The sequence below is a fragment of the Geotrypetes seraphini genome, chromosome 11, assembly GCF_902459505.1.
Source record: "Geotrypetes seraphini chromosome 11, aGeoSer1.1, whole genome shotgun sequence".
NCBI classification, from domain to species: domain Eukaryota; kingdom Metazoa; phylum Chordata; class Amphibia; order Gymnophiona; family Dermophiidae; genus Geotrypetes; species Geotrypetes seraphini.
Genome location: NC_047094.1, coordinates 105,493,244 through 105,521,212, shown reverse-complemented (window position 1 = coordinate 105,521,212; position 27,969 = coordinate 105,493,244). Strand labels below are relative to the sequence as shown.

Below are 27,969 nucleotides of genomic sequence, written 5' to 3'. Positions count from 1 at the left end.
CCCCATTCACTAACCTCTCTTGCGATCCGCTTCAAATCCGTGCATGCAAATGAGGGGAAACGCATGCAAAGCAGGCAGGGACGCGATTCACCAAACAAATTTTTGAAACCGACTAGGCTGGCCAATCAACCGAAGAAGCGACTGCTGGGGACCACTCGCAAATGGCTTTCCGACTCTCCAGCTCCATTGAAGCCCTGCTCTTTGCCCTCTGCATGCCCTGCTCTCTGCTGCTCCGAACTTCTCCTGTCTGCCACCCCGATGCTCTTCCCCGATCTCTCCTGCCTGTTCTCCCCCAAATCGCTGCCCTGCTCGTCTTCATCTCTCCTGCCTGCCACCCGAATCTCTCCTGCCCTTCCCATCCCTGCGAGCCCGTGGTTTTAACCCGCGGGTTTAAAGTGGGTTACAACTAGGGGCTCACAGTGCTAAAAACTAATAAAAAAATTTTCAGGTTTAAAAAAGTTGCAACTCGGACGGGCATGTGCAGACCATCTTCAGATGGTCTGCGCATGCTTGGGGATCGCACACTAGCGATCCGTGCTGGCAGATGGGGGCGTTACTCCAATCGCCCCCATCTGCATATTGGAGTTTCAAGAATCAATCGGACCTGCCCGAATCGGACACGGAGTGGTCACAATTGGGCAGGTTCGTGGATCTAGCCCATAGTGATTCTCATGCGGCAAATGCAATGAAGCCTAGAGGAACTGAATGGGCTTTGTCGCACTTGCCACACGGGAATCGCTGGCGTGGTTTTGTAAAAGGAGCCCTAAGTTTGTTACTGAGGCGATGAAGGGTTAAGTGACTCACCCAAGATCAGAAAGAGCCGCAGGGGGATTTGAACCGGGCTTGCTCGGTTCTCAACTGGTTGCTCTAACCTTTAGGCTGCACCTATAGTCCACAGAGGGTGATAACTTACCTAGAATAGTTTTTAAGATGAACACATGGCTGCATTGTTTTCCTATCTGATTTTTCATTTCAGACCCACAGAAAGCTTGGCTGTGTATACTTCCCTATTACAAAGCATTCTGATTTGACAAAACAGTAAAGTTTTGAAAGACAGCCCAGTAGCCTTGACTTCCCTTCGGGAAAAGTAAATATTATCATCTCATCTACAAACTTAGACACTTAACCACAGCTCAGTGTTTAGACTGGCATTAGAAACTCTGGTCCTGATTGGCTGGCAGTTTGCACACCTACACCGCACGTCATGAATGACTGTGTTCATGATTGTAGATCGTCGTAGCTTGTTTACTTTCCTCTGTCTTTACCGCTGTCTTGTGCAAGGGCTTATTGACTGCAATCTCCTGGGACAAGGATTTCAAAGGCATGTGTGCTTTCCTCCAGAAACGCACTGATACAGCTTCCTGTCCTTCTAAACCACCTGGTACCTGAGGCGGAAAAAAAAAATGTGCAACAGGTTATAAGATTTCATTAATTGCATTTGCAAACCAGAATAGAGCAATCTATCTCATGCATATTCATTAAGGAAATCCTGAAAACCAGAGCCACCGGTGATCCTTAAGGACTGGGAGTGAAGATTAGTGCTGCCCGATTCGCCAATTCGGATCGATTCATGATTCATTTTGGTGAATCGATTCAAATCGATTAGTTTCCCCCTAAAATCGGACTCATCAATTCAGTTAACAGCTCGCCCCACCCCACCCCCAACATACCTCCAGGATTTCTTGCAGCAGCAGTGGTGGTGGATGGCTAGCAAACGTAGGCTCTGAACAGGCTTGTTCATGGCCTGCCCCACCAGGGCTTCCCTCTGCCGCGTCATCAGGGAAGCCCTGGTGGGGCAGGCTGCAAACAAGCCTGTTCAGAGCCTGCATATGCTAGCAGTCCACCATGGCTGCTGCTGCTTTAGGAGGCCCTGGAGGTAGGTTGGGGGGGGAGTTGGTCAGAAGTGCTGCACAGGGGGATGAGAGGGATGGAAAGCTGCCGCACAGGGAGATAGGAGGGAAAATCGTAATCAAATTGAATCAATTCAATAAGCTGAATCGAATCGAATCAAAATTTTTTCCCCTGAATCGTGGAGCACTAGTGAAACTAAGGACCTAATACTTGATTCAGACTGATAATGCCTAGATGCACTGAATATCATCGATGCCCAGTGGCTGCCCTCTGGCTAGATATGCAGTACCATAGGACCCAGGATTTAGGGCTCCTTTTACTAAGGTGTGCTAGCGTTTTTAGCGCACGCATAAAATTACCGTGCGCTACACTGCGTGGTACGCTTCTAGAATAACGCCAGCTCAATGCTGGCATTAAGGTCTAGCGCACGTAGCAATTTAGCACATGTTATTCCGTGCGTTAAGGCCCTAATACACCTTAGTAAAAGGAGCCCTTAATATCTAGGCACAGTTCAGCCACTGGTAGTCAATTTTTAACAAAATGCTGTCCATTGCCGGCTGAATTAGCCCCCTTAATTTACACAGTGCTACTAAATCTATGAAGCCCTAAACAGATACACACCAGAGACAGCTGGGATTCCAAATTAAGGGCCCCTTTTACAAAGCCACGGTCGTGATGCTGCCTTGGTAAATGCATTCAATTCTTTTGTGCTTTGGTGTATTTACCGTAGCAGCATGGCTATCGTTAAAGGAACCCTAAGGTTAGTAAAACTCCTCTAACTAAAAGCAGGACTCTGAGCTTCTCTCTGTAATCATTCCCCCCAACCCAACCAAAAAAAAAAATCAGACTGGATGTCAACATCGAAAGGATTTTTTTTTTTTATCCATCCATTTCACATAAAAAAAGAGCACAAGATGTTAAAGGGTAGGTATCCAGAAGAAGCTGCTACCTGCTTAAACCCCCAAATATTCAGCAACACTTAACAGGCCAGGTCCTCTGAATATCTCCTGTGACTGCCATGGCAGGGTCCGGTTAGAGCAGGGCTGTCTGGAGGCAGAGTCTGGGCACCGCTGGTACTGTAGATATGCAAGCAACAGCCATATTAAGTGCTGGCGTCCACACACCATTACTAATCAGATCGATCCATTTTTTTCCCTAGTTAGGTGTGTGGGTGCCGGCACTATATTCTGGCCACTCGATATTCACCGTTATTTGACTGGCCAGGAACGGCTCGTGGCTGGTTGAATAGCACTTAGCCAGTTAACTGAAAATATTCAGCGAGAAATAACAGATGAATATTTGTGGTCAGTGGCTAGCCAGGTCACCGGCTATGTCATGTGACATAGCCAATTAGTGGCATGACCAGCTACATTTAGTGGACAGATAGAACCGCATAAATACTGTACCAGGCCTATCTTTGGCCACTATAACTTAGCTGGCCAGCCGATGAATATTGGCTTAACTATCTATATTCATAGGAGTTATAGAAAACCTGGAAATTCATCACTAGTCACTGGATATGGCCTGGCATTGAATTTCCGAGTTCACCGCCAACCGCAGGAGTCAGCCCAGGTAACTGTCATGGTCTAAATATTAGGTCTTTGCTGACTCCTAATATTCAACACTAGTTCCAGGACATGACCTAGCATTGAAAACCCCCGTCTAATTTGGTCATCAGTGGTCAGTATTTTTTAAAAAGCTTACTACTTCTGGTTGAATATCATCCAGAAAATATCAAGGGCATAGCTTCTTAGAAAATGGTTGCCATTCAACAAATTACCTATAATTGGAAAAACTGGAGTAGATTAAATTATAATTTCTGGTGGAATTCCTTGTGTCATATTTATAAAATGGAAAGATTTATTGCAATACAGCGAGGATGTTTTAGGAAATTTCAAGATGTGTGGGAGCCATTAACAAAATATTGTATGGATTAGATGACATTTTTTTCCCTTAAATTTACAGGTTCAATTATGAGGGGGGTAATTTTATTATTACATATTGTATAAGGTATTTGATTATAGAAAAGGGTGGGAAGGGTGGGAGATAAGAGTATATCATTTGTATTATTGATGATTATTAAGTGATATGTTTATTGTTAATCTGTTTTAACATATTGACACACTTATTGTAAGTTTGAAAATGAATAAAGATTTAAAAAAAAAAGAAAATTGTTTCTTTATTAAGCAGTAGCACCAGGGGAAAGTAAGGTACACATGTTAATATGAATCATTATCCCACCCACATGTTTATACAAAGACAGACAGACCAACAGATCAACTTGCTTACCTTATCGTCTCAAGAAAGCTACTGGGAGCTCTCGGTTGGGGATCAATATTCCAGAATGGATGGTTTCTACTGGATCACTGTCTGTTGCTATGATTTTGTACTTTCGAAGAAGCTGGAAAACAAAAGATACCATCAAATGGACTGCAATTAAGGTCCCTGCCTGGGATTTTACAATTCAGAAAGTGTTTGAAGACAATTCTGTTTAAGCGCATTTATCAATAAATTGTATTACAATATCAGGGGCATTTTCAAAACTCCCAAATGTCCCGTCCCAACCCCCCCACACCCCCCCCCCCGAATAAATTGCCACTTGGATGCTTTTCTCAATAAAATGTTCATGTGGCAATAATCGAAACAAAAAAGTTAGATGTTTTGCAGGGCGTTCTTCCTCCAGAACGTCTAAGTGGTAAAGGGGCATGTTAGAGGCCAACTATGAGCTGGTTCTGGGCAGGCTTTGGGTGGACTTAGATTTGGACATCTTGAGGCTATAATCAAACCTTTCCAAAGGCTTCCTCAACAGAACTTAGACCTGTTTTACAAGCATTTAAGCGCCCAAAAGGTGCCCAAACTGACCAGGGAGGAATAAAGTAATGACCCCCCCACACACTTCACCAATGGTCACTAACCCACTCCTACCCCTCAAAAATCTGAATTAAATAGTACATACTTGTCTTTATAAAGGCAGCATCTAGTATGGGAACGCCTACTGGAGCATCTCACAAGTGTCTTAAGTAGTCTGGTAGGTGGGCTACTGAGCCAAAGAGAGGAGGAGTCAGGCCCATAAGCCAATCTAACCAGAACATTTATGGTGGAAAGTGTGAGGCCACCAAACCCTACCAAAACCCTACTATACTGCCCTATAGGTGCCACCTGCAGGAATAAGAGTTATTGGGGTGGTAGTTAGATGAGTATAGTAGGCATTGGGGGAGTTCTGGAGGGCTCACCATAAATTATAAGGGGTTTATGGTGAGATGTATATGTGGTACCCTTTATGTATAGTTTGCAGCAGTAAAACCCAGATGTTTCAATCTATTCTCCTTTTTCTGGAGCCATATGGCAACCCTATGGCCAGTTCATCAAAATGTTGGCCCCTCCCATGTCTAAATAGTCTACATTTGGACATTTATAAGTTGGATGTTTCTGTGGTTGAAAATGGGGTATAAAGTTGGATGTTCTGCAGGCCTAGACGTCCTGGCGACTTAGACATCCAAATAGATGATTTTTGAAGAAAAAAAAAAGGTTTTGGACGTTTAGCGATGTTGCGTTTGAAAATGGGCTTTTCTCCTCCCCCAGTTTTGGACATTTTGCATTAAACATCTAAATTAGACTTAGATGTTTTTTTTCCCAAAATGGCCTTCCACATATTTTAAGTGAAATGTGTATTTGCTGAATGTTTCTGTTTTTGCTGCATAATTGTATGCTTTATTAATAAATATTTTCTTGTACCCCACGCAGAACTATTGGATGTAGCGGGCTATATATTTTTTAAGTAAATAAATAAATAGTCTTCCCCAATAGTTCTTTACATTGCACCAAAAAGTCAACTGGTGACACCACTGGTGAAGGGTTACTTAATGAGAAGAGCAATGGGCTGAGAACCAGAGAAGCCAGGGTTCAAAATATCTCATTGTAGCTTTTTGTGACCTTGGGCAAAACAACTAACCCTCTGATCAGTGGCATAGCCAGAGGCCCAATCCCAATGTGGGAGGGCACAAAGTTTTCTCTGCCCAGCCCTACCCCACCTCAAAATATAACTACTTTAGCTCAGGGGTCTCAAAGTCCCTCCTTGAAGGCCACAATCTAGTCGGGTTTTCAGGATTTCCCCAATGAATATGCATGAGATTTATGTGCATGCACTGCTTTCAATGCATACTCATTGGGGAAATCCTGAAAACCCAATTGGATTGCGGCCCTCAAGGAGGGACTTTGAGATCCCTGCTTTAGCTAATAGGATTCTCCAGCTCTTTCAGCTGAAGACTTTATCTGAAAGTGGCCAGAACTCCTTTTTACCAAGCTTGGCAGGCAGCAGCAATGTCCCTTAGCCACTGATACCAGCACCCCACGCATACTTAGTTGTCAGTGGCACAAGCATGCTGTCACCGATTGCAGAGCTTCATGGAAGAGAGTTCTGGCCATTTTTGGAGAAGGTCCTCAGCTAAGGATGCCCGGGGATCCCTACAAGTGTCTCTCCTCCCACCATCTCTTGTAAGATTATAAACCCTTCATGGACAGGAAAATACCTACTGTATCTAAGTGTAAAATCATATTTCAACTTCAAACTGGTTAAAACAAACAAATTTTAAAAAGTGAAAAAAAACCCTAGACTTGGCGTACTCAGTTTATAAGTAATTTAACACCTAACTGATGCTTTTTTCAGCAGTGATTTAAAACCGATGTTATAATGGTACCACTGTGGTAAACTGAAGCCCAAAAATCTGCCCAAAGTCACAGAGAAAGTGGAAAAGGCTTCTCAGATATTTTTCTGACTTGCAGTTCTGAGCTCTAACCATTAGACTCTAAGCCATATCTCCTTTTCTTTTACAACATTTTCTTAAAATAAAGAAGGCATTGTATAATTAAAGATTTCCTGACTAGAGCCAACCGACTGGATGGGCACAGCCAATGGGAGCATTTTGTCACCGAAACAGAAATAAGTTTGTACTCACCCAACAGAGAGCTAACTGGATCTTTAACTCTGCCAGACGACGTCCAATACACATCCTTTTCCCGATGCCGAAAGGAATATGTGCAAAAGGATTAATATTACTCTTTTCCTGAAGCCAACGCTCAGGTCTGAACAGACTCCAGTCATTGAAGTATTCCTCATTCAAACCCAGTGCATGACTGTTTATTGTCAGTACTGTCTGCAAAATTGAACAGCAAGAGAGGAGACTCAATTTATCTCTTGTGTTTTGTTTGAATATCTCTGGTTATTTATTTTTTCTCTATACATTCATCGCCCCCTTGTGGTGGAGGAGTAGCCTAGTGGTTAGAGCACCTGTCTCAGCAACCTGAGGTTGTGAGTTCAATTCCCATTGCAACTCCTTGTGATTCTGGGCAAGGCACTTAACACTTCATTGCCCCAGGTACAAAATAAGTGCCTGTCTAAAATATGTAAACCACTTTGATTGTGTAACCACACAGAAAAAGCAGTGTATCAAGTCCCATCCATCTTATCTTCCTAGGTCTTTGCTCATTCAGTTTAGGATCAATTCAGGGGCATAGATACCACTGAGCGAGCAAAATGCTCAGGACTGCCCAATGGTAGGGCCTGCCTGCAACTGAACTCTTTCTTCCACGTACCAAGGTACAACACTTCCCCACACTCAGCCGCCCACCGGGTCATCCATAGCTATCCTAGCCTTTGCTGCATCCTGCCATGCTGTTGCAACTTCCTATGGGCAAAACATGGCAGATAGGTCCCGCCAGCCTGAGAGGCAACCTTTAGCACTGTCTATATCACTGTAGCTGTGGAAGACCCAGCAGGCAGGTAAGTAGTTGAGCATGGGAGGGGAGGGGAGGGGTCAGATCTGGGAGAGAGGCATGCACGAGCACTGGGGGGCATTCCATGTCGGACCTGTTACCCAGGGCCCACTGAGTCCCTGCTGTGTTGGTTACCATATTGCCTGTGATTTAATTAATAATGTTCACCACCATAATGGTTTTACCAAATGTGTGGGTTATAAATTTTACAAAGAAACAAAAATTGAGAGACTGTTGATGAATATTCAGATAAAAGGGAAATGTTTAATCATATAAAGGAAAGAGAAGATTAATGTAGAAAACAACATCTTCATCGGCCAAATAGTAACACCAGTTGAGGGCACTTTCCACTGGTGGCGCCGGCATATAATTTTAAGCGAATATACAATCCATTTAAAATTATGCAGATTTTCACAACTGAAAATTCGCCTGCTATTTTTCCATCCATCATGTAATGGAAAAATGTGTATGAGATATCAGAGCACAAACTAGTTAATGAGCTATTAACAACCAATAAATGGTGTTAATTAGCTTAAATGTTGGTATCTATTTTATACAACTGCCTTCCTCAGTGCCTGAATTTTGCTACTGAATATTTATAATTTGTGTCTATCCTTCAAATCAAGAATCTTTCTTACATGTATAACTTTGGTCACCTTTTTTTTTTTTCATAGATCTGTCTGGATTAAATAATAAACAGCAATGCAATTGGTACTACCATTGACTGCATAAGTGCTTCTTAAAATGGCCTTCATTTGGGCTTACGGTTGTGCATTGAAGATGAATTTATTCTGTAGGTTCTTAGTGCACTGATTTGCTTCATGGCCTTCAATGCATTTATTTCTGTTGTATGTGCATGTGTTCGTTTGGTTGAACCATTTTCTGATAAGAAATGCTACTCACTCCTTTCGGCAGCAAATATTCTCCGAGCACTGTTTCTTTATCAAGCGTGCGAGTCGTGAAGGGTACAGATGGTGTTATCCTGCAGACCAGACAGGAAGAAGAGATTATCAGAAGACTACATAGCCCCTTTTCTGCCCCATTAAACATCAAATGATAATTTGGCACATTTATTTCAATGAAAAAGCAAGTCAATAATTACCTCATAGATTCTTTCAGGCATGCTTTAATATAAGGCATTCTCTTGAGGGCTTCAGCGCTCGGCACCTGATCTGGTGCCAGCACTCTCTGAATTTCTTCCAGGAGCTTTTCCTGCACTTGTGGGTTTCGTGAAATATTAAATATCACCCAGAGTAAGCAGTTGGCTGTCTGTAATATGAAGCAAGATATGTCTTGGTGTTCTGGGCCACTTCATTGCCACTGGGAGACAACACACTAGAATGTCGCTTACTGGAAATCCAGCAGAAGTCAATAATTCCATGATCATTCATCTCATTATCTTTCATCTATCACAATTAATAGCTTTATCCAGCATGAGCTTTTCGAGTTATATTAACATAAATCACTTAGTGAACCTATAGATTGAGCATTTTCCCCTATAGCCAGAGGGGGTTATTTTGTAAACTCATTTCACACATAAAATGCCTTTTTAGTTATGTTTATGGGTTCTTTTAAAATCAGGTCATGCATAAAAGCACACAGCACAAACTGGTACATACTTTCACAGTAGGCGTGTTCAGGGGAGGAGTTAGGGCGGAACATGGGCAGAGTTCCGCAATGGCCACACCTTCAATCAAAGCTGGATTTGCACTAGTGTTTTATACAGTCACTTAGGAGCCTATATATCTTTATAAAATGGCAGCAAAATAGGCAAACTTCTTTCTCAACCTAGGTTCTCTGTTATGAAATTACCCTCAATACTCTTGGAAAACCTGTCAACTGTGACTTGACTGTTGAGTCATCATGTTTCCACATATCCAAACAGACTAAACATAGCAATCAAAATTCTCTCCTCAAAATAGTAAACAGCATTTAGGTTGAAATGGTTTCCTATAGATGCACAGTGGGTGGCGAAGTAGTCAAAAGGTTGGGAAAATGGGCTAAGAACTGGAGGGCTCAAGTTCAAATTCCACAGCAACTCTTTGTAGCCTTGGGCAACCATTTAACCAACCATTGGCTAGGGATGGTGCTGACAACTTTACCCCACTTAGCCACTGAAACTGTCACACTTGTAGCAGCCCCATGAGCAGTGTACATCTTTCTGCTTGTAGGCAGCAGGGATGAGAAAGGAAGATGTATGGTACTATTTATATAATAAATAATATTTCATTGTACTGTGGGGAGTCGAAGTTTCCAGATATTGCACTTCCAGACGATCTTGTCACTTCCTTCTTGGACATTTGAGGAAAATGCTCACAAACTGGGACCTCCAAGATTAAATTTATATATGAGGTCTAACAATTAAGCTCATGAACTTGCCACCATGCATTTACATTGGCAGCACTGTACAAACAGCTCAGTAAGGTTTCGTAACCTTGGTATATCATTGTCTCACAGCTGTGTTTATGTCGACGTGTGGTGGTGTCTTGCTGAGTGGCGTTAATTGTTGTTGTTGCATGTTTTTGTGTGCCGACGTGACAATGTCGGAGCTTGAATTAGAGCAACGAGCAAACATTAAATTTCTTGTTAAACCTGGCAAGAGTGGAAGTGAAATCAGGGACATGTTAGTCCACGTTTATGAGGGTAATGCCTTGAAGAAAATGGCAGTGTACAAATGGATTAAATGTATTTCTGAGGGGAGAGAAAGCATCACTGATGAAGAGAGGCAGGGCGGCCAGTAACAAGCAGAACTGAGGAAAACATTGTAAAAAATTATTGAATTGTGTGTCAAAGCATAGCAGACCAAGTAAACATCGATAGAGGAACAGGAAAATCTTAACTGAAAATCTTGGCGCGAGAAAGGTGGGTGCAAAAATGGTCCCTCGTGGCTCTTGCATCATGACCACACCAGTTCACACGGCTCTATCTATGAGGGAGTTTTTAGGCAGTAAACAAATAACTGTATTGGAACATTCTTCCCAATCACCTGATCTGACACTCAATGACTTTTTTCTTTACCCGAAGATAAAGGAAATATTAAAAGGAAGACATTTTGATGACATTCAGGACATCAAGGGTAATACGATGGCAGCTCCAGAAAAAGAGTTCCAAAATTTCTTTGAAGGGTGGACTAGGTGCTGGCATTGGTGCTTAGCTTCTGTAAGGGGAGTACTTTGAAGGTGACCGTAGTGATATTCAGCAATGAAGTATGTAGCACTTTTTCTAGGATGAGATCATGAACTTAATTGTCAGACCTCACATGGAGTAACAAATAATTTTTTGGGAGAGGACTAACAAGTTTTAACTCCTAGATACAGAGAAGATAAATGTTTTGGTACATGGAGTCGGGCAGTATACAAAGCAAGTGATATGCTCACCGGCCACTCGTGAATGTATAACTTGCTAATCTAGTGATTTTCAATTCTATAAAGACAGTATCAGGTCTAATATGTGTGAAGGTCTATTTTGCATAAAACATTGCCGCTGGAATTCAGATATCTGGACATCTCAATTCAGGAAGTTCTCAATTCCACTGCTTTTAACTCCTAACCCCACTCGCTTGTATATTACCCATGCCTGAGAAACTCCCTAACTCCCTACTTGTCCTGTTTGTCTGTTTGATTAGATTGTAAGCTCTACTGAGCAGGGATTATCTCTTGAATGTTTTAATATACAGTGCTGCTTTTATCTAGCAGCACTATAGAAATGATTAGTAGTAGTAGTAGAAATATCCATCTAAATGGCCTGATATTATCCAAATAACAAAGAAGGTGGGCCATTAAAATTATCTGGGCCAACAGAGCTGATCATATAACAAGAATATTGAGCATCATTGTCTACGAAGAGGCGCTGAAAAGTTCTCAGCCCAACCAATCAACTTCCCAAAATTCTGAAGATTATTTTGCCACTATAGATGAAAAGAGTGTCATCTTATTTCGTTAAGTGTCCATTTACAGAAATGAAATTCTATGTTTTTTTTACATTGTTTCAGATCATTGATTGAACCATGTCCAGTCATTCTCTTCTTGGTTGGGCTGAGAAGTGTGAAGACTTTCAGTCTCTAGTAACCAGAGCTGAGAATGTGATGTCATAATGCCAATAAGAGTCAGCCTCATCGGAGATGTCACAATGACTTGATTGTCCTATACTTAACTAACTTTTATTACATACGACAGGGTGCTGAAAAGTTCTCCGCCCAACCAACCATTTCAAAATTCTGAAAATTATTTTGCCACTGTTATATTATTTTGTTAAGTGCCAATTTGCAGAAACAAAATTCTGTGTTTTGACACTGTTTCAGATAATTCGCTTCTTGGCTGGGCCGAGAACCTTTCAGCACCCCCTTGTATATACGCAGAGGCCAGCAGCAACCGTTAACACAATTGATGTTGCCGCTGAAAATTGACCCCAATGTTAATTTTCTCATAAGGTACATCAGTATTAGATTATGAAATTGATTGTCCATATCAAATAGGCACTATGTGTTATTTACAAGAATATTACAGTAGATGAACCCTATGGCCATTTAATACCTTATAAGGTTTTGATTTCTGCAGTTCAAGGTGTGCTTGGTCTAGTGGGGCAGAGGGGGTATTGTACCCATTGAGTAGAATAACTGAAGGGAATGGCCAACACGAGACCTTAAATTCAAGGAACTTGCCGTCATGAGTGAATTTTCTTTCTCCAAGTATTCTGATACATATTTGTACAAACCATGGACAGCAACTCATCATTTCATTTCATACAGCTAGGAAAGGAATATCAGAATTAATAGATGGGGTGAAGTAGATGACACAGTTCATTATGGGTTCTTTTTGTCTTTAGGTGGTTGAGAAATGTTTAGTTGCAATAGATCTCACAGCCTGTTAAAATCAAGAGTTGGACCAGCCTGTTGACTCAGGAAGTAATTACTGTGCACTGCCTTGGAGAAGGTCCTTGGCTGGGTCGCCTATGTGAACTGGGGATGCTGTCAAAGCATTCATACTTCCCTTGAAGTGGGGAGGAGGAGACCATCGTGGTGGCTGGATTCAGGACTGTAACTAGGGTCCCGGCAGTAGCTCTAGTGCACAGTCTAGATCAGAATCTGCCCCCAGCCCCCAGTCAAAGATCAGAATCTGCCATGAGGCTATCAATAGAGGTGCTTGGTGAAACTCATTACAAAAAGACGCAAGCAACAGCCATTTCTTTGGTGGGTCCTCTGAAATGGAATGCTTTACCAGGATATTTGAGGCTATGTAAAGACAAAATGTCTTTTAAGAAGCAACTAAAAATATATTTGTTTGGGAAAGCTTTTTACTAGGTAAGACCTAAGCGGTTTACAAAGTAAACACACAGTACATAGCCATGCATACACACAAAATCAGTAAAACATTATCTACTCACTTCTCCAAAGTTGTCTAACTCAGTGTTCTTCAACCTTTTTACACCCGTGGACCGGCAGAAATAAAAGAATTATTTTGTGGACCGGCAAACTACTAGGACTAAAATTTAAAAACCCCGTTTACGTCCCATCTCCGCGAGCTCGGTCCCCGCAAACCATCTGATCCCATCTGCACAAGCCTCAATTATGATTTTATATTGAACGTATTTTATTAAAGTATAAAAAGAAACAATATTCTGAACAATTGTGATTTTATAAATACAAATATACAGAGCATAGACCAACAAAACCCCTGTCTCCCCTCCCCTTCACATATATCCCCTCTACTACCAAGAAAACTGAACAAGCCAAGTTATTATAGAATACTACATAGAAATATCATGCTAACAGAATACTGCAGTTCCCAGTTATGTCTCTAGCAGGATATATTCTAATGACAAAATAGAAATAAAATTATTTTTTTCTACCTTTTGTTGTCTCTGGTTTCTGCTTTCATCTTCTTTTCACTCTTTTCCTTCCAGCATCTGCCCGTTCCATCCAATGTCTGCCCTCTCCCCCTTCCATATGTATCTTACTTCTTTCTATGCCCCTCTTCCTTGTCCATCATCCTCTCTCCTTTTTACATCATTCATTCCAGCTTCACTGCCTTCTTCATTTTTATCTCTCTTACACCAGATCTAGGATCTTTATCCCTCTCTTATTTCTCTGCTGACCCCCTTTCCAGCATCAATGTCTCTCTACTTTCTCATTCCTCTCTCTCCCCTTTCTCTCATCTGATCTCTCCATTCCACCCTGACCCCCTTCCCCTCCTGTAATCTCCCTGCCAGCTGTTTCCTTCCTTTTTTTCTTTCTCCCTACCCTCCTTCCTTCTTTTCCTTCTCCCTTCCCTCCTCCCTCTATCCAACATTAACTCTCTTCCCATCCCTTTCCCTCCTCCCTCCCAGCAGCATCTCTCCTTCTTCTCCCTTCCCTCCTCCCTCTATCCAACATTAACTCTCTTCCCATCCCTTTCCCTCCTCCCCTCCCAGCAGCATCTCTCCTTCTTCTCCCTTCCCTCCTCCCTCTATCCAACAGTAACTCTCTTCCCATCCCTTTCCCTCCTCCCCTCCCAGCAGCATCTCTCCTTCTTCTCCCTTCCCTCTTCCCTCTATCCAACATAAACTCTCTTCCAATCCCTTTCCCTCCTCCCCTCCCAGCAGCATCTCTCCTTCTAATTCCCTTCAAGTCCAGTAACAGCTCTCCCTTTTCCAGACCTTCCCAGCCTCCTACAGTGGCTTCCTCCCCTTCCAGCAGCTCTCGGTACTTGTCTGCAGGAAGTTGCCGGTAAATCACTGCCCTGGCAAATTGGAGAGCTGGTGGGAGGGGAGACAGCCACTGTGAAGGCTCCCCAGGATCTTGTTTGCACACGCTGACTATCTCCCTCCACCTGCCCCTGAATCTGCAGCTCTCTCCGGTATAATCGCAACTTCCCCGCGGCCCTCTTCAGCAGCTCGGCAGGATCAAGACACGCTGCCGACGTCGGGACCTTCACTCTCTGAGTCCCGCCTATTTTGTTTCAACTTCCTGTTTCCAAACAGGCGAGACTCACAGAGGGAAGGCCCCGACGTTGGCAGCCTATCTTGATCGCCTGAGGCTGGGAGGAACATTAATGAGCAGGAACCGCAGTCGGCAGGAAATTTAACTGCCGACTTGATCTCGCTGGCCCTGTGCAGACCGGCAGAAATTTTCTGCAGACCGGCACCGGTCCGCGGACCGGCGGTTGAAGAACTGTGGTCTAACTCACTAAAACTAGCACATGGCTAATAAGACTTCGATAAAATAGACTGTCAAAATCTGAAACATCACTACCTAGTAAAAAGCTTTCACAAACAAATGTGTTTTAAATTGTTTCTTAAAAGACATCTTATCTTTACATAGCCTCAAAGATCCTGGCAAAGCATTCCATTTCAGTGGACCCGCCACAGAAATGGCTGTTGCTTGCGTCCTCTTGTAATGAGTTTCACTAAGCACCTCTATTGATAGCCTCATGGCAGAGTCAGAACTTAACGTTCTAGAGGGTATATAATGTTTCAATACCTGCTTTAAATACTATGGTGTTACCCCATAGATCAGTGGTCTCAAAGTCCCTCCTTGAGGGCCACAATCCAGTCGAGTTTTCAGGATTTCACCAATAAATATTCATTGAAAGCAGTGCATGCACATAGATCTCATGCATATTCATTGTGGAAATCCTGAAAACCCGACTGGATTGTGACCCTCAAAGAGGGACTTTGAGACCCCTGCCATAGATCGTTTGGAGAACAATCATCTAAATTTTGTAATCAATTCTACATTGAATTCTACAATGGTGGGATTCTTACTTCTACCTTGTATATGAACTTTAAGAAAACAGTTAAAAACTTATTTGTACGATACATTTTGCTAACTGACCATCTTATACTTTTTGTAATTCGCTGCCTGATGGTCTGCTTTTTCTTAACTATCAACCGCAAGAATCCTGATGGATTTGCGGTATGGAAATGCTATGTTATGTAATCTCTGGGAATGAAGGATCAGGGATCCAAATCCCAGCCCTGATCTCGACCTGAAAATACAAGAAGCAGGAAGAAAAAAAAACAAACCCTAATGGGTTTGAGATAAATTAGAGCAACGGAAAACGATGGCCGTTTCTTACCGTCTCCACACCCCCAATCTGTATTTCAGTGATGGCCGCATATATTTCTTTCTTGGAAAGCTGCCTGTCAGCATAAATATCGCACAGGAAATCTTCGGTGGCCTTAGCAGGATGTTTCATCAACCTTCGGTCTATGTGACACTTTGCTATTAGGGGAGGTGATTTGCAAAAGATGAGAGTTATACTACGTCAGCCATACAAAAAAAAAAAAGGTAAAAATAATAGCACGCATCGATCAACTAAGTTTCCTCTGCCATGATAAATCAATGCTCTTGTTTTCGGAAGTTGTGTCAGTGGTATCAAACTACACAAAAATGAATGAGGTTGAATGCAATCCCTTTTAAACAGTGTGACCCCCATGGGGGGAGAGGAAATATTTTACTTAAATCGTTATCTAGCCATCAACATCATTTTATAATCATGACAACTTCTCTGGCCCTGAGGGTACGGAAGCTATAGCACAGCTCAAAATAAACAAACATGAGTAATTTTCTTTCATACCCTGACACATCTTACAATGTGTATTCTAATTTGGAGCTCTGTATCAAGATGACATGCAAACAAGGACAACAGGATAAGATAGTGGTTTGAGGACCTCGGGCTGTGAAGTGGGAAACTTGGAACTACTAGAAGGCCGCCATTTTTTGACTGGAAATGGCATGAGCAGAAGTGACTAATGATTGCTCCTGCCATGCTGGAACCAGACCAAAAATGGTGGCCGTGACCTTCCATGGCAGTCTCAGGATGCTCCTGCTCCAAAGATGAAGTTACAGGGAAATACTTTTAAAACAAATAGGAGGAAATATTTTTTTCACTCAGAGAATAGATAAGCTCTGGAACGCATTGCGAGAGGTTGTGGTAAGAGCGGTTGGCGTAGTTGTTTTTTAAAAAAGGTTTGGACAATTTCCTGGAGGAAAAGTCCATAGTCTGTTATTGAGAAAGACATGGGGGAAGCCACTGCTTACCCTGGATCGGTAGCATGGAGTGTTGCTAATCTTTGGGGTTCTAGAATGTTGCTACTCCATGGGTTTTGACCAGGTACTAGGGACCTGGATTGGCCACCGTGAGAACGGGCTACTGGGCTTGATGGACCATTGGTCTGACCCAGTAAAGATATTCTTATGTTCTAAAAATGCCAATAGGCCACCATAACATTTAGAAGGTAGGATAGGGGAGGGTCTACAGGTGAAGGGTGTAGGGTGGGAGGAAGGCAAAGCTGTTGGGCAACCTGGAGAGGGAATGGGTATTCTGTTAGGAGGGAGGCTGGCTCAGGGGGATGGTCATGCAGCAGTAGTGAGGATGGATTTGCAGCAGTGGTGGCGACAGAGGCGGGGGGGGGCACAAGGCTACGATTTCAGTTATATAAAAACACGATGACAGAAAAAGGACGAATGGTTCATCTAGTCTGCCCATCCACGGCATCCACTATCTCCTTTCTCCCTAAGAGATCCCATATGTGTCTCTCCCATGCTTTCATAGGCATTTTGGACCAAAACCCAAACCCGGGTTCGGGGTCAGTTTCTACGCCAAGAAGTGACATCATAGGGAGAGCCGAGGGGGAAGGGAAGAGATACGCGTGCACAGTGGGGGGTGTGTGAGAAAGGAGGGGGTGGAGGAGAGGGCGGGGGCGCATCACCGCACCCCGCACCTCCCACCGCACCTCCCACCCTCACTTTGCCACTGCCCTCCATTGCCCCAGATTGGTGACAGGGAAAATGCCTGTATATAATTTATGTAAACTGTTTTAGTTGTACCAGAGAAAGTTGATATATCAAATCTATGACTCTTTACTCCTATTTACTAAAGTACACTAATGTTTGGAAGTTACTGTGCAATAATAGCTAAAATCAATCCCTGGTGACTGCAGAGTCTCTGTGCCAACTATTGGATATGTTCCCAGAATGTTTATGAGGCTTGCTGTGTAGTGAAAGCAAAGCTATCACACCCTGCACAGACTCTGGCTCTGTCTAGGACCCGTACGTGCACCGGAACGCTGTATTACATAAGGAGCTCAGGCTGATGGAGGGAGAGAAGATGGCTAACTAATGAGCAGCAGGTGAAGAGGCAACCCCCCACCAAACCCTCAGTCCCACCAGGTCCTTTGGGTTGCCAGGACATGCTGCCTAGGGAAGGTGCAGTGACAGCAGCTTGTAAGACAGAGGGAGCAAGAATTTTATTTACAAAACAAAGTGATGCAGTAAGAACAAATCTGAAAGAGTATTAGAGCTGCGTCCTCACACAGTGGCGGGTGCCATGCACAGGAAGTGACGTCAGAGGACGAGTCGACAGGGGTCACGAGGAGCGCGTTGACATTCTTGTTGTTTGTGGCAGTGAACCACTAGAGGTATGGGGGAAGGGAAGGGGGGCACACGCGACAGGGGGATCGGTGAAGGAGTGGGGGTGGGTGGGGATGAGGCTGGGGGAGGGGCATTACCGCCCTGGACATCTTTCACCCTCGCTACGCCACTGCCGTCACACAATCACAAACGTGTTTCAATTTACCTGTTTCAAAGATATTGTCCCAGGCCTGAGTATGATCCTTCCAGATTTTGGTGTTTAGACTTTTGTGAAGTTCAACAGGGGTCACCATCATCATACCAAACGTGCTCATCATCTTAGGAAAGGAAACATAAGAACAGAATCAAGGTCCATCACACCCAGCATCTGATTTCTAACAATGGTCAACCCCCAGGTCACTGGCAGAATCACAAAATGCGGATGCTGCACACCCCGGGGACAAACAGTGGCTTTCCTCAAGTCCGTCTGAATAATGGTTCCTGGGCTTTCCCTCCAGGAACTTGTCCAAACTTCTTCTAAACCCAGCTACACGATCAGTGTTGGTTTTCCCTCTGATGTCACTTCCTGTGGGCTAGGAAGTGATTTCAGAGAGGGCCCAGGCAAGTGTGAGCAGCAGGCTGTAGAGGTTGTTCACACTGGCGAAGATTTAAAGAGGTACAGGAGGAAGTGAGGGTGCAAGTGTGGCATGGGGGGGAAGGAGAGGTGCTGGCACTCCCCCCATGATGGTGCATGGGACGGACCGTCCCCTGTTCCCCCCTTACTATGCCACTGGTTAGAACAGCTGCCTCCGCACCCTGAGGTTGCAGGTGCAATCCCAGTGATTCTAGGCAAGTCACTTAACCCTCCATTGTCCCAGGTAACATACGTTTGATTGTGAGCCCACCAGGACAGATAGGGAAAATACTCGAGTACTATTTAATGTAAACTGCTTAGGATATAAATCAGTGTCTCGCAAACTTTTTCCGCAGCGCGATACTAAACTCGGGGACGCGTCTATAGGGCCCCCTGAGCGTGCACAGACGTCGACCGGCGATATCACGCGCATGTGCGTGACATCATCACTTTCAACATCTGCGCATGCTGAGAGGCCCTGCAGACGTGGACCCGAGCTTGGGAGCTTTCCAAAACCCAGACAAACTGCTGGGCTTTGGAAATCCCTCCATCACCGGGAGGGCACAGAGGAGAAGTGGCGCAGGTGCCAGCAGTGACTGAATTTCTCTCTTTCATAGCACACAGTTTGCAATATGCTGATATAAATAAACTAGTCTTTAAGCCCGTTACATTAATGGGTGCTAAATTATATGTCTGTGTCTTTCTTTCTTTCTGCCTCTCTCACTCCCGCTGTCTGTCTTTCTTTCTGTCTGTCTCGCTCCCTGGCTCCCCTTTGTCTGTCTGTCTTTCTGTCTCTCTCCCTGCCCCTGTGTCTTTCTTCCTTTCTTTCTGTCTCCCTCCCGCTGTCTATCTTTCTTTCTTTCTCCCTTCCAACCGCTGTCTGTCTGTCTTTCTTTCTATCTGTCTGTCTCCCTGCCCCCTATGTAGCAGCAGCATTCCCCCCTCCCCCCACTTCCCTGTGCAGCAGCAGCAGCATTCCCCCTCCCCTACATCCCTTCCCTTCCCAGCAGCTGGTTGTTTATGGCCAGCTGCCTTAGTCCCTTGCCGGAGTTATTTTTAAGTTTAAAGCTGCCGTGGCGGCTCCTCTCACGATCCCCGCCTACATCGGAAGCCTTATTCGATGCATGTGTGGCTTGTGAGAGGACCTCCGCGGCGGCTTTCAACTTAAAAATAACTTCGGCCAGGGAGTGTAAAGGAGCCGGCCAGACTGCAGCTGCAAAACATTACCTGGGGGCCACGAGTGTGGGGCCGTTGTTTAGTTAGACGGAGTGAGGTCGGGAGGGGGTGTCGCGTCCGTGCATCCTTGCTTAAAGTGCCTCGCATGCGCAGAAGAAACCACTGCTGAGTCCTTCTACTATGCATGCGGGGCCACAGACCTACGGATCACGGAACACGCAGGTAGGAGTGCGCATGTGCGCTTAGGGTATTATTATTAGTGATAAGCAAAATCAGCAGACTACTGAAGATCTAACAACTGTAGTTACTTCAAACACATTATATAACATATCTTTAACTTTTAAAATGTTTATATACCATCAGTTCCTGCAGCACTGCTTGTTCGAAGCAGTTTACATAAAAGCAGTACTCACGGTTTTTATAGCTTTGATGAATTTTAAAGCATCTTCTCCTACATTCTGCTGCAGAAGTCCAAACCTTTTCTCGTACAGCAGCAGACAAATACCTGTTATTTCAAGACATAAAAAAATAAACAGTTAGCTGTCATTCCAAGAGTGCACTGGATAAGATCTGATTCTTTTCTTTTCGATTCTTATATTCTGCCCTATCAAGAAACAAAGGGCTCCTCTTACTAAGGTGCGTTAGGGCCTTAACGCGCGGAATAGCACGTGCTAGACCTTAACGCTGGCATTATTCTAGAAGTGTACCGCATGGTTTAGTGCGCGGTAATTTTGTGCGCGCGCTAAAAACGCTAGCGCACCTCAGTAAAAGGAGCCCAAAATGTTGCTCAGAGTGGAGAACATTTCTGAGAACACATTATAACATACTCAGGGGTCATTTCGCAAAGCAGCTTTCTGCAGCTTAAAATGCCTTACCACAGGGCGCACTCCAGTGTCCCATGGTAATTTTAGCATCGGCGTGCACTTCCCAGGTCCTAAAAAATAGATTTTTTTTTAGCATGGGGGCTAGTAGAGTAGGCCTGTTCTGTGATAATCGGTTAGCACACCTAAACCCTCTACTCCTCCTCCATTCTCCATCTCTGTAAACAATACTGTCATTGTTCCAGTCACAGCTGTGATGCGGCTGGTGGAGACCCCAAGCCCCGCCAGCTGAAGACTCGTGGTCAGGGTTACCAGACGTCCGGATTTACCCAGACATGTCATCTTTTCAGAAGACTGTCCGGGACAGCTTTTCAAAACTCGACACTTTGGGCTCCTTTTACAAAGGCGTGTTAGGGCCTTAACACGGGGAATAGCGTGCGCTAAATTGCCCTGCGTGCTAGCCCCTACCACCTCCTTTTGAGCAGGCAGTAGATTTTCGGCTAGCGCACACTATAGCATGCACTAAAACGCTTAGCGCATCTTCATAAAAGGAGCCCTTTGTCCGGGTTTTGAAAAGCTGGTAAGATCTGCATAGAAAACCGTCTAGACCAGGGGTAGGCAATTCCGGTCCTATCTCATGCATATTTATTGTGGATATCCTGAAAACCTGACCTGGCTCCGGCTCTCGAGAACCGGAATTGCCTACCCCTGGTCTAGACGATAGGTTTCAAAAATACCGAACTGGAAGGTTTGATGAGAAAAACATCCATCTGCCTCATTATGCCACTTTTTTTGGACATGTTTCTCTTTTAAAAATGAGCTCCATACTCTCTGTTCTTAGTTTCTGGTGTGTGCCTTAGATTCTTAAAAGTTTTGTACAAGGAGAAACAAGGCTTACTTTCAAATGACCACTTATTCAATTCACAAGTCAAATCGGCAATTCGTCCATTCTTGTCACAAAGGCTGTCCATTCTTTGCATGAAATCTACCAAAACCTAAAATCAAGAAACACAAGAAAGCTAAAATCAATAAAAAAAAACTTCCTTAGTGACATCATAAAGCTACAGAACAACCCAGGACTATTCAGAACGCCAAATAAACTCTGCCGGATGAGTGGGTGAAAAACAAGGGAAAATAAAGATAAAGGACAACTATAGCAAATCTACAAAAGACGTCAATGGACCCCTCAAACTAATTTGAATATCTTATTATGCTCCAACAAGTCAGCATTCATTTTCTCATATTTATAAGTTAAACATAAGCTCGCCAACCAAAAAGGACAACGAAGGTGATCCCAATTCTTCCAATTGCGAGTAATCATTTGCATGGCTATCCCGGTCATAATAAGGAAAAGCTGGCATTTATAGCCATTTATAATCTTAGATTTACAGGAAATAATAACATATATAAATGAACAGTAATTACTGTATAATCATAAAAAGTGGGTACAGTGTTCTTGGCAGTAACAGTCTCCTTTCAAAGCGTATTGCTCTTGTGTCAGTGATGGTTAGAGTGTATTGTGGTAACAGACTCACTGCACAGTTCTGCTCTCAAAATTTGCATTTCAATTTAATTTGTTATGTGGCTGGTGTCCATGTGGCACATCTCAATAACTTTTGGAAATTGTAAATTTCATTTTTGATGTTCTACCTATGGAAATCAGAGATTGCAACAAAAACAAACCCCCCACAAATTTGGTGATGTTTTCTGGAATGGAAGTTTGACAATTCCCCATATTCTTTAAAATTGTACACCCGAATTTCTGAACAGTGTACAGATCTGGGTGTACAAGTTATAGAATAATGCCAGTTGCATACCTAACTTCTCTACCCCCCCCCTTCCTTTTTAAAAAGCTGTGGTAACGGCTGCCGGGCAGCAAACACTCCGCCTATTAAACCCCTATGGGTGTCAGAGCGATTTCTGCAGCAGAAACCGCTACCATGGCTTTGTAAATGGAGGCCTTAATTTTTAAATTAGATCTAATTGCCTTTAATTACCAATAATAGCTCTTAAGGGGAGAATTCATCAAGGGCCACTTATCTTCATAACATGGCTGGGTTTAAAAATGTTTTGGCCAAGTTCTTGGAAGAAAAGTCCATAATCTACTATTGAGACAGACATGAAGGAAGCCACTACTTGCCCTGGGATTGGCAGCATGGAATATTGCCACTATATGGGTTTTTACCAGGTATTTGTGACCTGGATTGGCCACTGTGGAAACAGGATACTGGGCTAGAAGGACCATTGGTCTGAACCAGTATGGCCAGTAGTGTAGCAAGGGTGACTGGAGCCCCTCTCCCACCCCCCTGCCACATACGCCACACTTCCCCGTACCTTTTTAATTTTGGAAGTGATGTCAAAGAAAGCGCCGACGCTGACATGAGCAGCAAGTTTGTTGCTGCACGCGCCAAAATTAAAAAGGGGGGTGGGGGTGGGGAGGAGGGGTGCCAGCACCCCAAGGAAGACTACATCCATTGCGGACCGCCTCCCCCCCCCCTGCACTCCCCTTACTATGCCACTGAGTATGGCTATTCTTATGTTCAAACAGGGCCTTAGCAAGTCATGAGGCAATGTACCTCATGTGAACAGAGTCGCTACTGAGGTCCAGAGGACTGAATGTTTGAACAAGAAAATTGACGGTGCTTACGTTAATAAATTGTGAAGCCCTGGGCTCAAAATTTTATATCATTAATTTACCCCCGAGGTGTAACTCAGGTGAAATGGGCCACTGCTTGCCCTGGATTGGTAGCATGAAATGTTCCTACTGTTTGGGATTCTAGAATGTTGCTACTCTTTGGGTTTTGGCCAGGTACTAGTGACCTGGATTGGCCACCGTGAGGACGGGCTACTGGGCTTGATGGACCCAGGAAGGCTATTCTTATGATCTTATCTTTCCTTTAAATGCTAACCATACTCTCACAGGGTACTGATCGCCTTTTAATCCAGTACTTTAAACAACATTCAGTGGGATCCTTCATTCTGGTCGCTCTGTGCCTGTTAACTTGCTCATGTTCAACCAAAGACACCTTTTCTTTACCTCATTGATTTTTTTATCCAACTTCACGACTTCTGTCGGCTTCATTAGCTTCTTCTGAAATGCACTCCTCACTCTCTGCCATTCTTCTCCCTCCCTGGAGAGGTTCAACAGATACAGAAAAAAAAAAAAAATACAGCAAGGTCATATTTTATAACAGAGAAATAAAAATTAACAAATAAAGGCTAACAATCTATCTAATGTACCTGGGGCAATGGAGGGATTAAGTGACTTGCCCAGGGTCACAAGGAGCAGCGTGGGCTTGAACCCACAACCTTAGGGTGCTGAGGCTGTAGCTTTAATCTGCCTATGCTCCTCCCCCATGTAAATTGCCAATAGGAAATGGCTGTGGGGAGTTCCCGTCGTAGTCTCGAGAGACTACGGGAACTCACGGCAGTCATTTCCTATTGGCGATCTGCATGGGGCACGAGCGAGCATAGGAAGATCGCTCCTGCCCAGAAAGCCCACTAGACCACCAGGTAAGGCCGGGATGCCGGGGGGAAGGCAGGAGGGAGGCGAGGGTGGGTCAGAGCTGGACCAGAAGATATTCACGGTATTTCACCATTCGCGGTCCGGCTCTGCCCCTATCCCCTGCGAATCCGGAGGGAGAAGTGTACTACACGTATGTGAAGTAGCATAATCAAAACATACATCTAAGCCTGATTTGGGCGTATGGCGTTAGACACCAAATGTCGACAGTGGGAAAATGCCCATTTTTGGAAAATACATCTAAACTATTTTTTCCCCCGAAAATCACCTATCTGGACATCCAGGCTATTGTTCGTCCAGACCACCAGGATGTCTATATTTATACCACATTTTCAACCAAAATCTCTTCCAAGTCCCTAACACCTAGAACAAGACCATTTGGACATGGGAGGGGCCACTCAGACATGGTAACCCAGACATGACAATAGAGCAGTGGGGCATCTTACAGGGCACGTCTGTGAACTTCACAAAAAGGGTGCCAGATAAACATCTCACAAGAACTCCCTTATAGGTTATGGTGAACCTCCCCAAAAAAGCCCTCCCCAAACCCACTATACCCCCCTGTCTACAACCCCAATAGCCCTTATGGCTGCAGGTGGCACCTATATGGCCGTAGAGTAGGGTTTTGGGAGGTTTGGGTGGGTGCACATATTCCACCATAAATGTAGTAGTTAGAATGGCTTATGGGCCTGGGTCCTCCTCTCTATGGTTCACTAGCCCACCCCCTCAGGTTAATTAAGACATCTGTGTGCAGCTGTACTAGGCTTTCCTATACTAGGTTCTGATGTTCTGGAGACAGATATGTACTTTTTTTTCCTGATCTTTATGGGTGTGTGAGGGGGTCAGTGAAAACTGGGGAAGTGTGTTTGGGTCTTTACTTTGTCTCTGCAGTGGTTATCTGGTCACTTTGGATTTGCTTTTGGCATTATACCTGTTTTTAATTCGTCTAATTCACAACATTTAGGTTTCGTTCAAGATGTCTAGTAAAACATTTGATTATCCCTACAGGATGACTAAGTCTAGGTCAATCTCCATCCTGCCCTCATACTGCCCTAACCACTCCTCCAGAAAAGCCCCTTACAGCTCTGGACGCACAGCGGCATTCAGAGGCATATAAAGTCCTGCGCCACGTCCAGAAAGTTGGTTTCATTATCAGTACTTGGACGTCCTGTCTTTTAGGTCATCCAGGTGCCGAACTGAGTGGGTTTTTAGATGTGTTTAAGTTTTGATTATGAGCCCCATACTGTATATCTCTTGGATGAAACATTTGAATGGTTTAACTTAACATATTTTCTGACCAGCTTTTTGGAACTAAGGTTCCCTTCCAAGAGATGCCAAGTCTCACTCATTTGGAATGTATCACACTCCATTTGAAAGTTTTTTCACTCTCACACTCTTTCAGCCCTATTCTCACTCATCGGAGCTTGAGTACCAGTGCGCCAATCTTGATCACTGCTTTGATGAAAGGGAAGCCTCAGAGAAGAAAACCAAGTGGTCCAACCAGTAAGAACATAAGAAGTTGCCTCCACTGGGTCAGACCAGAGGTCCATTGCACCCAGCGGTCCGCTCCCGCGGCGGCCCATCAGGTCTATGACCTGTGAAGTGGTTCCTGACCATTTATATAACCTACCTCTGCTTCTATCTGCCTCCCGCTTCCCCTTGTCCTCTCCCTTATCCCTTTATTGCAAGTGCATATGTTCTGAAACCGATGTACATACTTTTAACTACTGGGTGAAGGACAATTTTCAGCTCAAAAACTTTATCTAAATTGCTCCCCTTTTTGTCTGTATTCTTTCAGAAGCTACAAAGAAAAGCCAGTATCTTTTAATGCTGTCTTGATTCATTTGCAAGGCAATAGTAAACGTAAATCATTCTAGATTTATACCCTGGATGTACCGTCTGAAAAATCTCACTCCTTAGTACAGTAAATCTCACTCTTTGGAACAGTTCAACCTTGGCTTCTCTGGCTAACATTACAAAAATAAAAACCCCACCATAAGTGAATCACTAAAAGAAATTCCTGTGATAATCTGCAGAGGAAAGGTGATGGGGCAGTAATATTTCACCCCCATAATTTTTGGAATGTGATATCTTAGTATGTTAAACAATTTTTTGTACTTAACAGCTATTACATGACACTCATTGTTACTAGGTGGGTAGTGCTATTTCTATAGTGCTACCAGATGTACACAGTGCTACAGAGTCACGAAGGAGACAGTCCCTGCTCGAAAGAGCTTTACAATCTAATCAGACAAGACAGGCAAACAGGATGCCAGGGTGGGGGATGCCAAATTATACTGGCATACTGTTTAAAAAGAATGCACCGAGTAATCACATAAAAATAGATTGCTGAAAATGAGCATACGATTTGACTCTTACTATACAGCACTGGCTCTCAAACTTTACGAGCCGCGGCACACTAAACCGGCGGCCATGGCTCGAGAGCACCCGGAAATGTGTGGACGTCGCATGCGCAAAGCCCATCCAAATGGGGCTCTGAGCAACTAGGGGGTGGGTGCTGAAAAATAAAAGGAGCGGAGAGGAGGAGAGATGCTAGGGAAGAGGAGAGGCAGTGGTGGCGGCTGACTGCCTAAAGGATGTGCCTCTCTCCATATTAGATTGTAAGCTCTTCTGAGCAGGGACCATCTATTGAATATTCAATGTACAGCACTGTGTATGCCTTTCAGCGCTATAGCAATGATAAGTAGTAGTAATTTAAAAAGATTTTCCTAGCCCAATCGTTAACTTTGCCTATAACTTGACTGATATAATCAGGAACATTTATAGTCGCTTCCATAAGTGGACAAAGTAGAAATATGTCATCTGCCTAAGTACAGCATATAGTGGGTAGCCCTAAATTTGAAAAGATTTTTCCTAATTCACTCATATATATTTTAAATAAGGAAGGTGATATAGCAGTTTGAAGATTAATATCCTACATCAAAGCAAGGTATTACCTTCAAAGGTGTGAAGCCTGCCTAGATCAAAAGTGCAAAGAGTTCTGCCTTGCCAATGTGCTAAGCGGGCAGAGTTTACCTACAGTATCAGCAGTCCATATGCCTCATCCCTGAAGTCTCGGTACGCCTTCCAGGGCTTAATCTCCAGCCTCTGTGGGTAGGTGCTTTCCTTTCTATACAGAGCTTCCAACAGGCAAGGGGACCCGATGTGGACCGAATCAAAGGAGCCCAGCTTCATACGGAAGATCTTTCCGAACTGTCTGTGGTAATCAGCCTAGAGGAAGCAAGATACGAACAGATACCATCATTTAACAAGGGCAGCACGAAGTTCCCCCTTTCACGATAAAGCTCCGGCTTCAGAAAGTTCTTCTCAAGCATCATCTGTCGTGGAAACGTGAGAAAGAAAGCACACTTGTGACATTCTGCCCATCTCAACTCTGCCCTCGCAGTGGAATTTTAGCCAAGCTTAACTGCTTCCAAAAGGAACAGACATTTAACCCTTTCCTTTTCACTGCATGCAGATTTTTGAGATCAGTAGAGAGGGGTAAAAAAAAAAAAAGAAAAGAAAAGAAAGCAACTTGGAAAGCATTTTTGAGAACTACAGGTGGTCTACTCTTTTCATTACCAGGGTTTTGTGTTGCCTCTTTAATCCTCCTTTTCGGAGAATATCCAGCAAGCTGCCTAGGACTGGCCAGTTAGTGGGTCCAGGGATGGAAGAGAGAGCATGCAGACACGTCTGAGTACTGGGTGCCTCCTTGGGGTGAAAGGGACACACAGAGGAGGACTGCACACCTACACTTCTCTTGCTTACAAACTTCCAGATCAAATCTTTCTTAATTTTAGAGCTCATGGTGCAAGAGGTAGAACTTGAGTCTAAAGAAAGCAGAGCAGAAAATTAGCCTCCT

At 43.9% G+C, this 27,969-nt stretch overlaps 1 protein-coding gene across 1 annotated transcript; it reads right to left on the bottom strand.

The window, feature by feature from the left end:
* Nucleotides 1-110: 110 nt before the first annotated feature.
* On the bottom strand, nucleotides 111-27,969 carry LOC117368963 (1,25-dihydroxyvitamin D(3) 24-hydroxylase, mitochondrial). Its single transcript, XM_033962783.1, has 12 exons — nucleotides 27,690-27,969; nucleotides 27,148-27,338; nucleotides 23,622-23,715; nucleotides 21,483-21,579; nucleotides 20,177-20,268; nucleotides 18,180-18,291; nucleotides 15,678-15,823; nucleotides 8,726-8,892; nucleotides 8,527-8,605; nucleotides 6,807-7,004; nucleotides 4,141-4,252; nucleotides 111-1,385 (listed from the first exon to the last, which is right to left on the bottom strand). The coding sequence occupies exons 1-11, from the start codon at nucleotides 27,912-27,914 to the stop codon at nucleotides 4,142-4,144; spliced, it is 1,512 nt and encodes a 503-aa protein (XP_033818674.1). The 5' UTR covers nucleotides 27,915-27,969; the 3' UTR covers nucleotides 111-1,385; nucleotide 4,141.

Bases quoted from the DNA above. Each gene is read 5' to 3' on its own strand.
- LOC117368963 (XM_033962783.1), bottom strand. From the start codon at position 27,914: ATGAGCTCTAAAATTAAGAAAGATTTGATCTGGAAGTTTGTAAGCAAG. The intron at 15,824-18,179 runs GTAAATTGAAAC...CTCCCCTAATAG, and splicing joins GGACAATATCTTTGAAACAG to CAAAGTGTCACATAGACCGA. The intron at 8,893-15,677 runs GTAAGAAACGGC...TTCATATTACAG, and splicing joins AGATTGGGGGTGTGGAGACG to ACAGCCAACTGCTTACTCTG.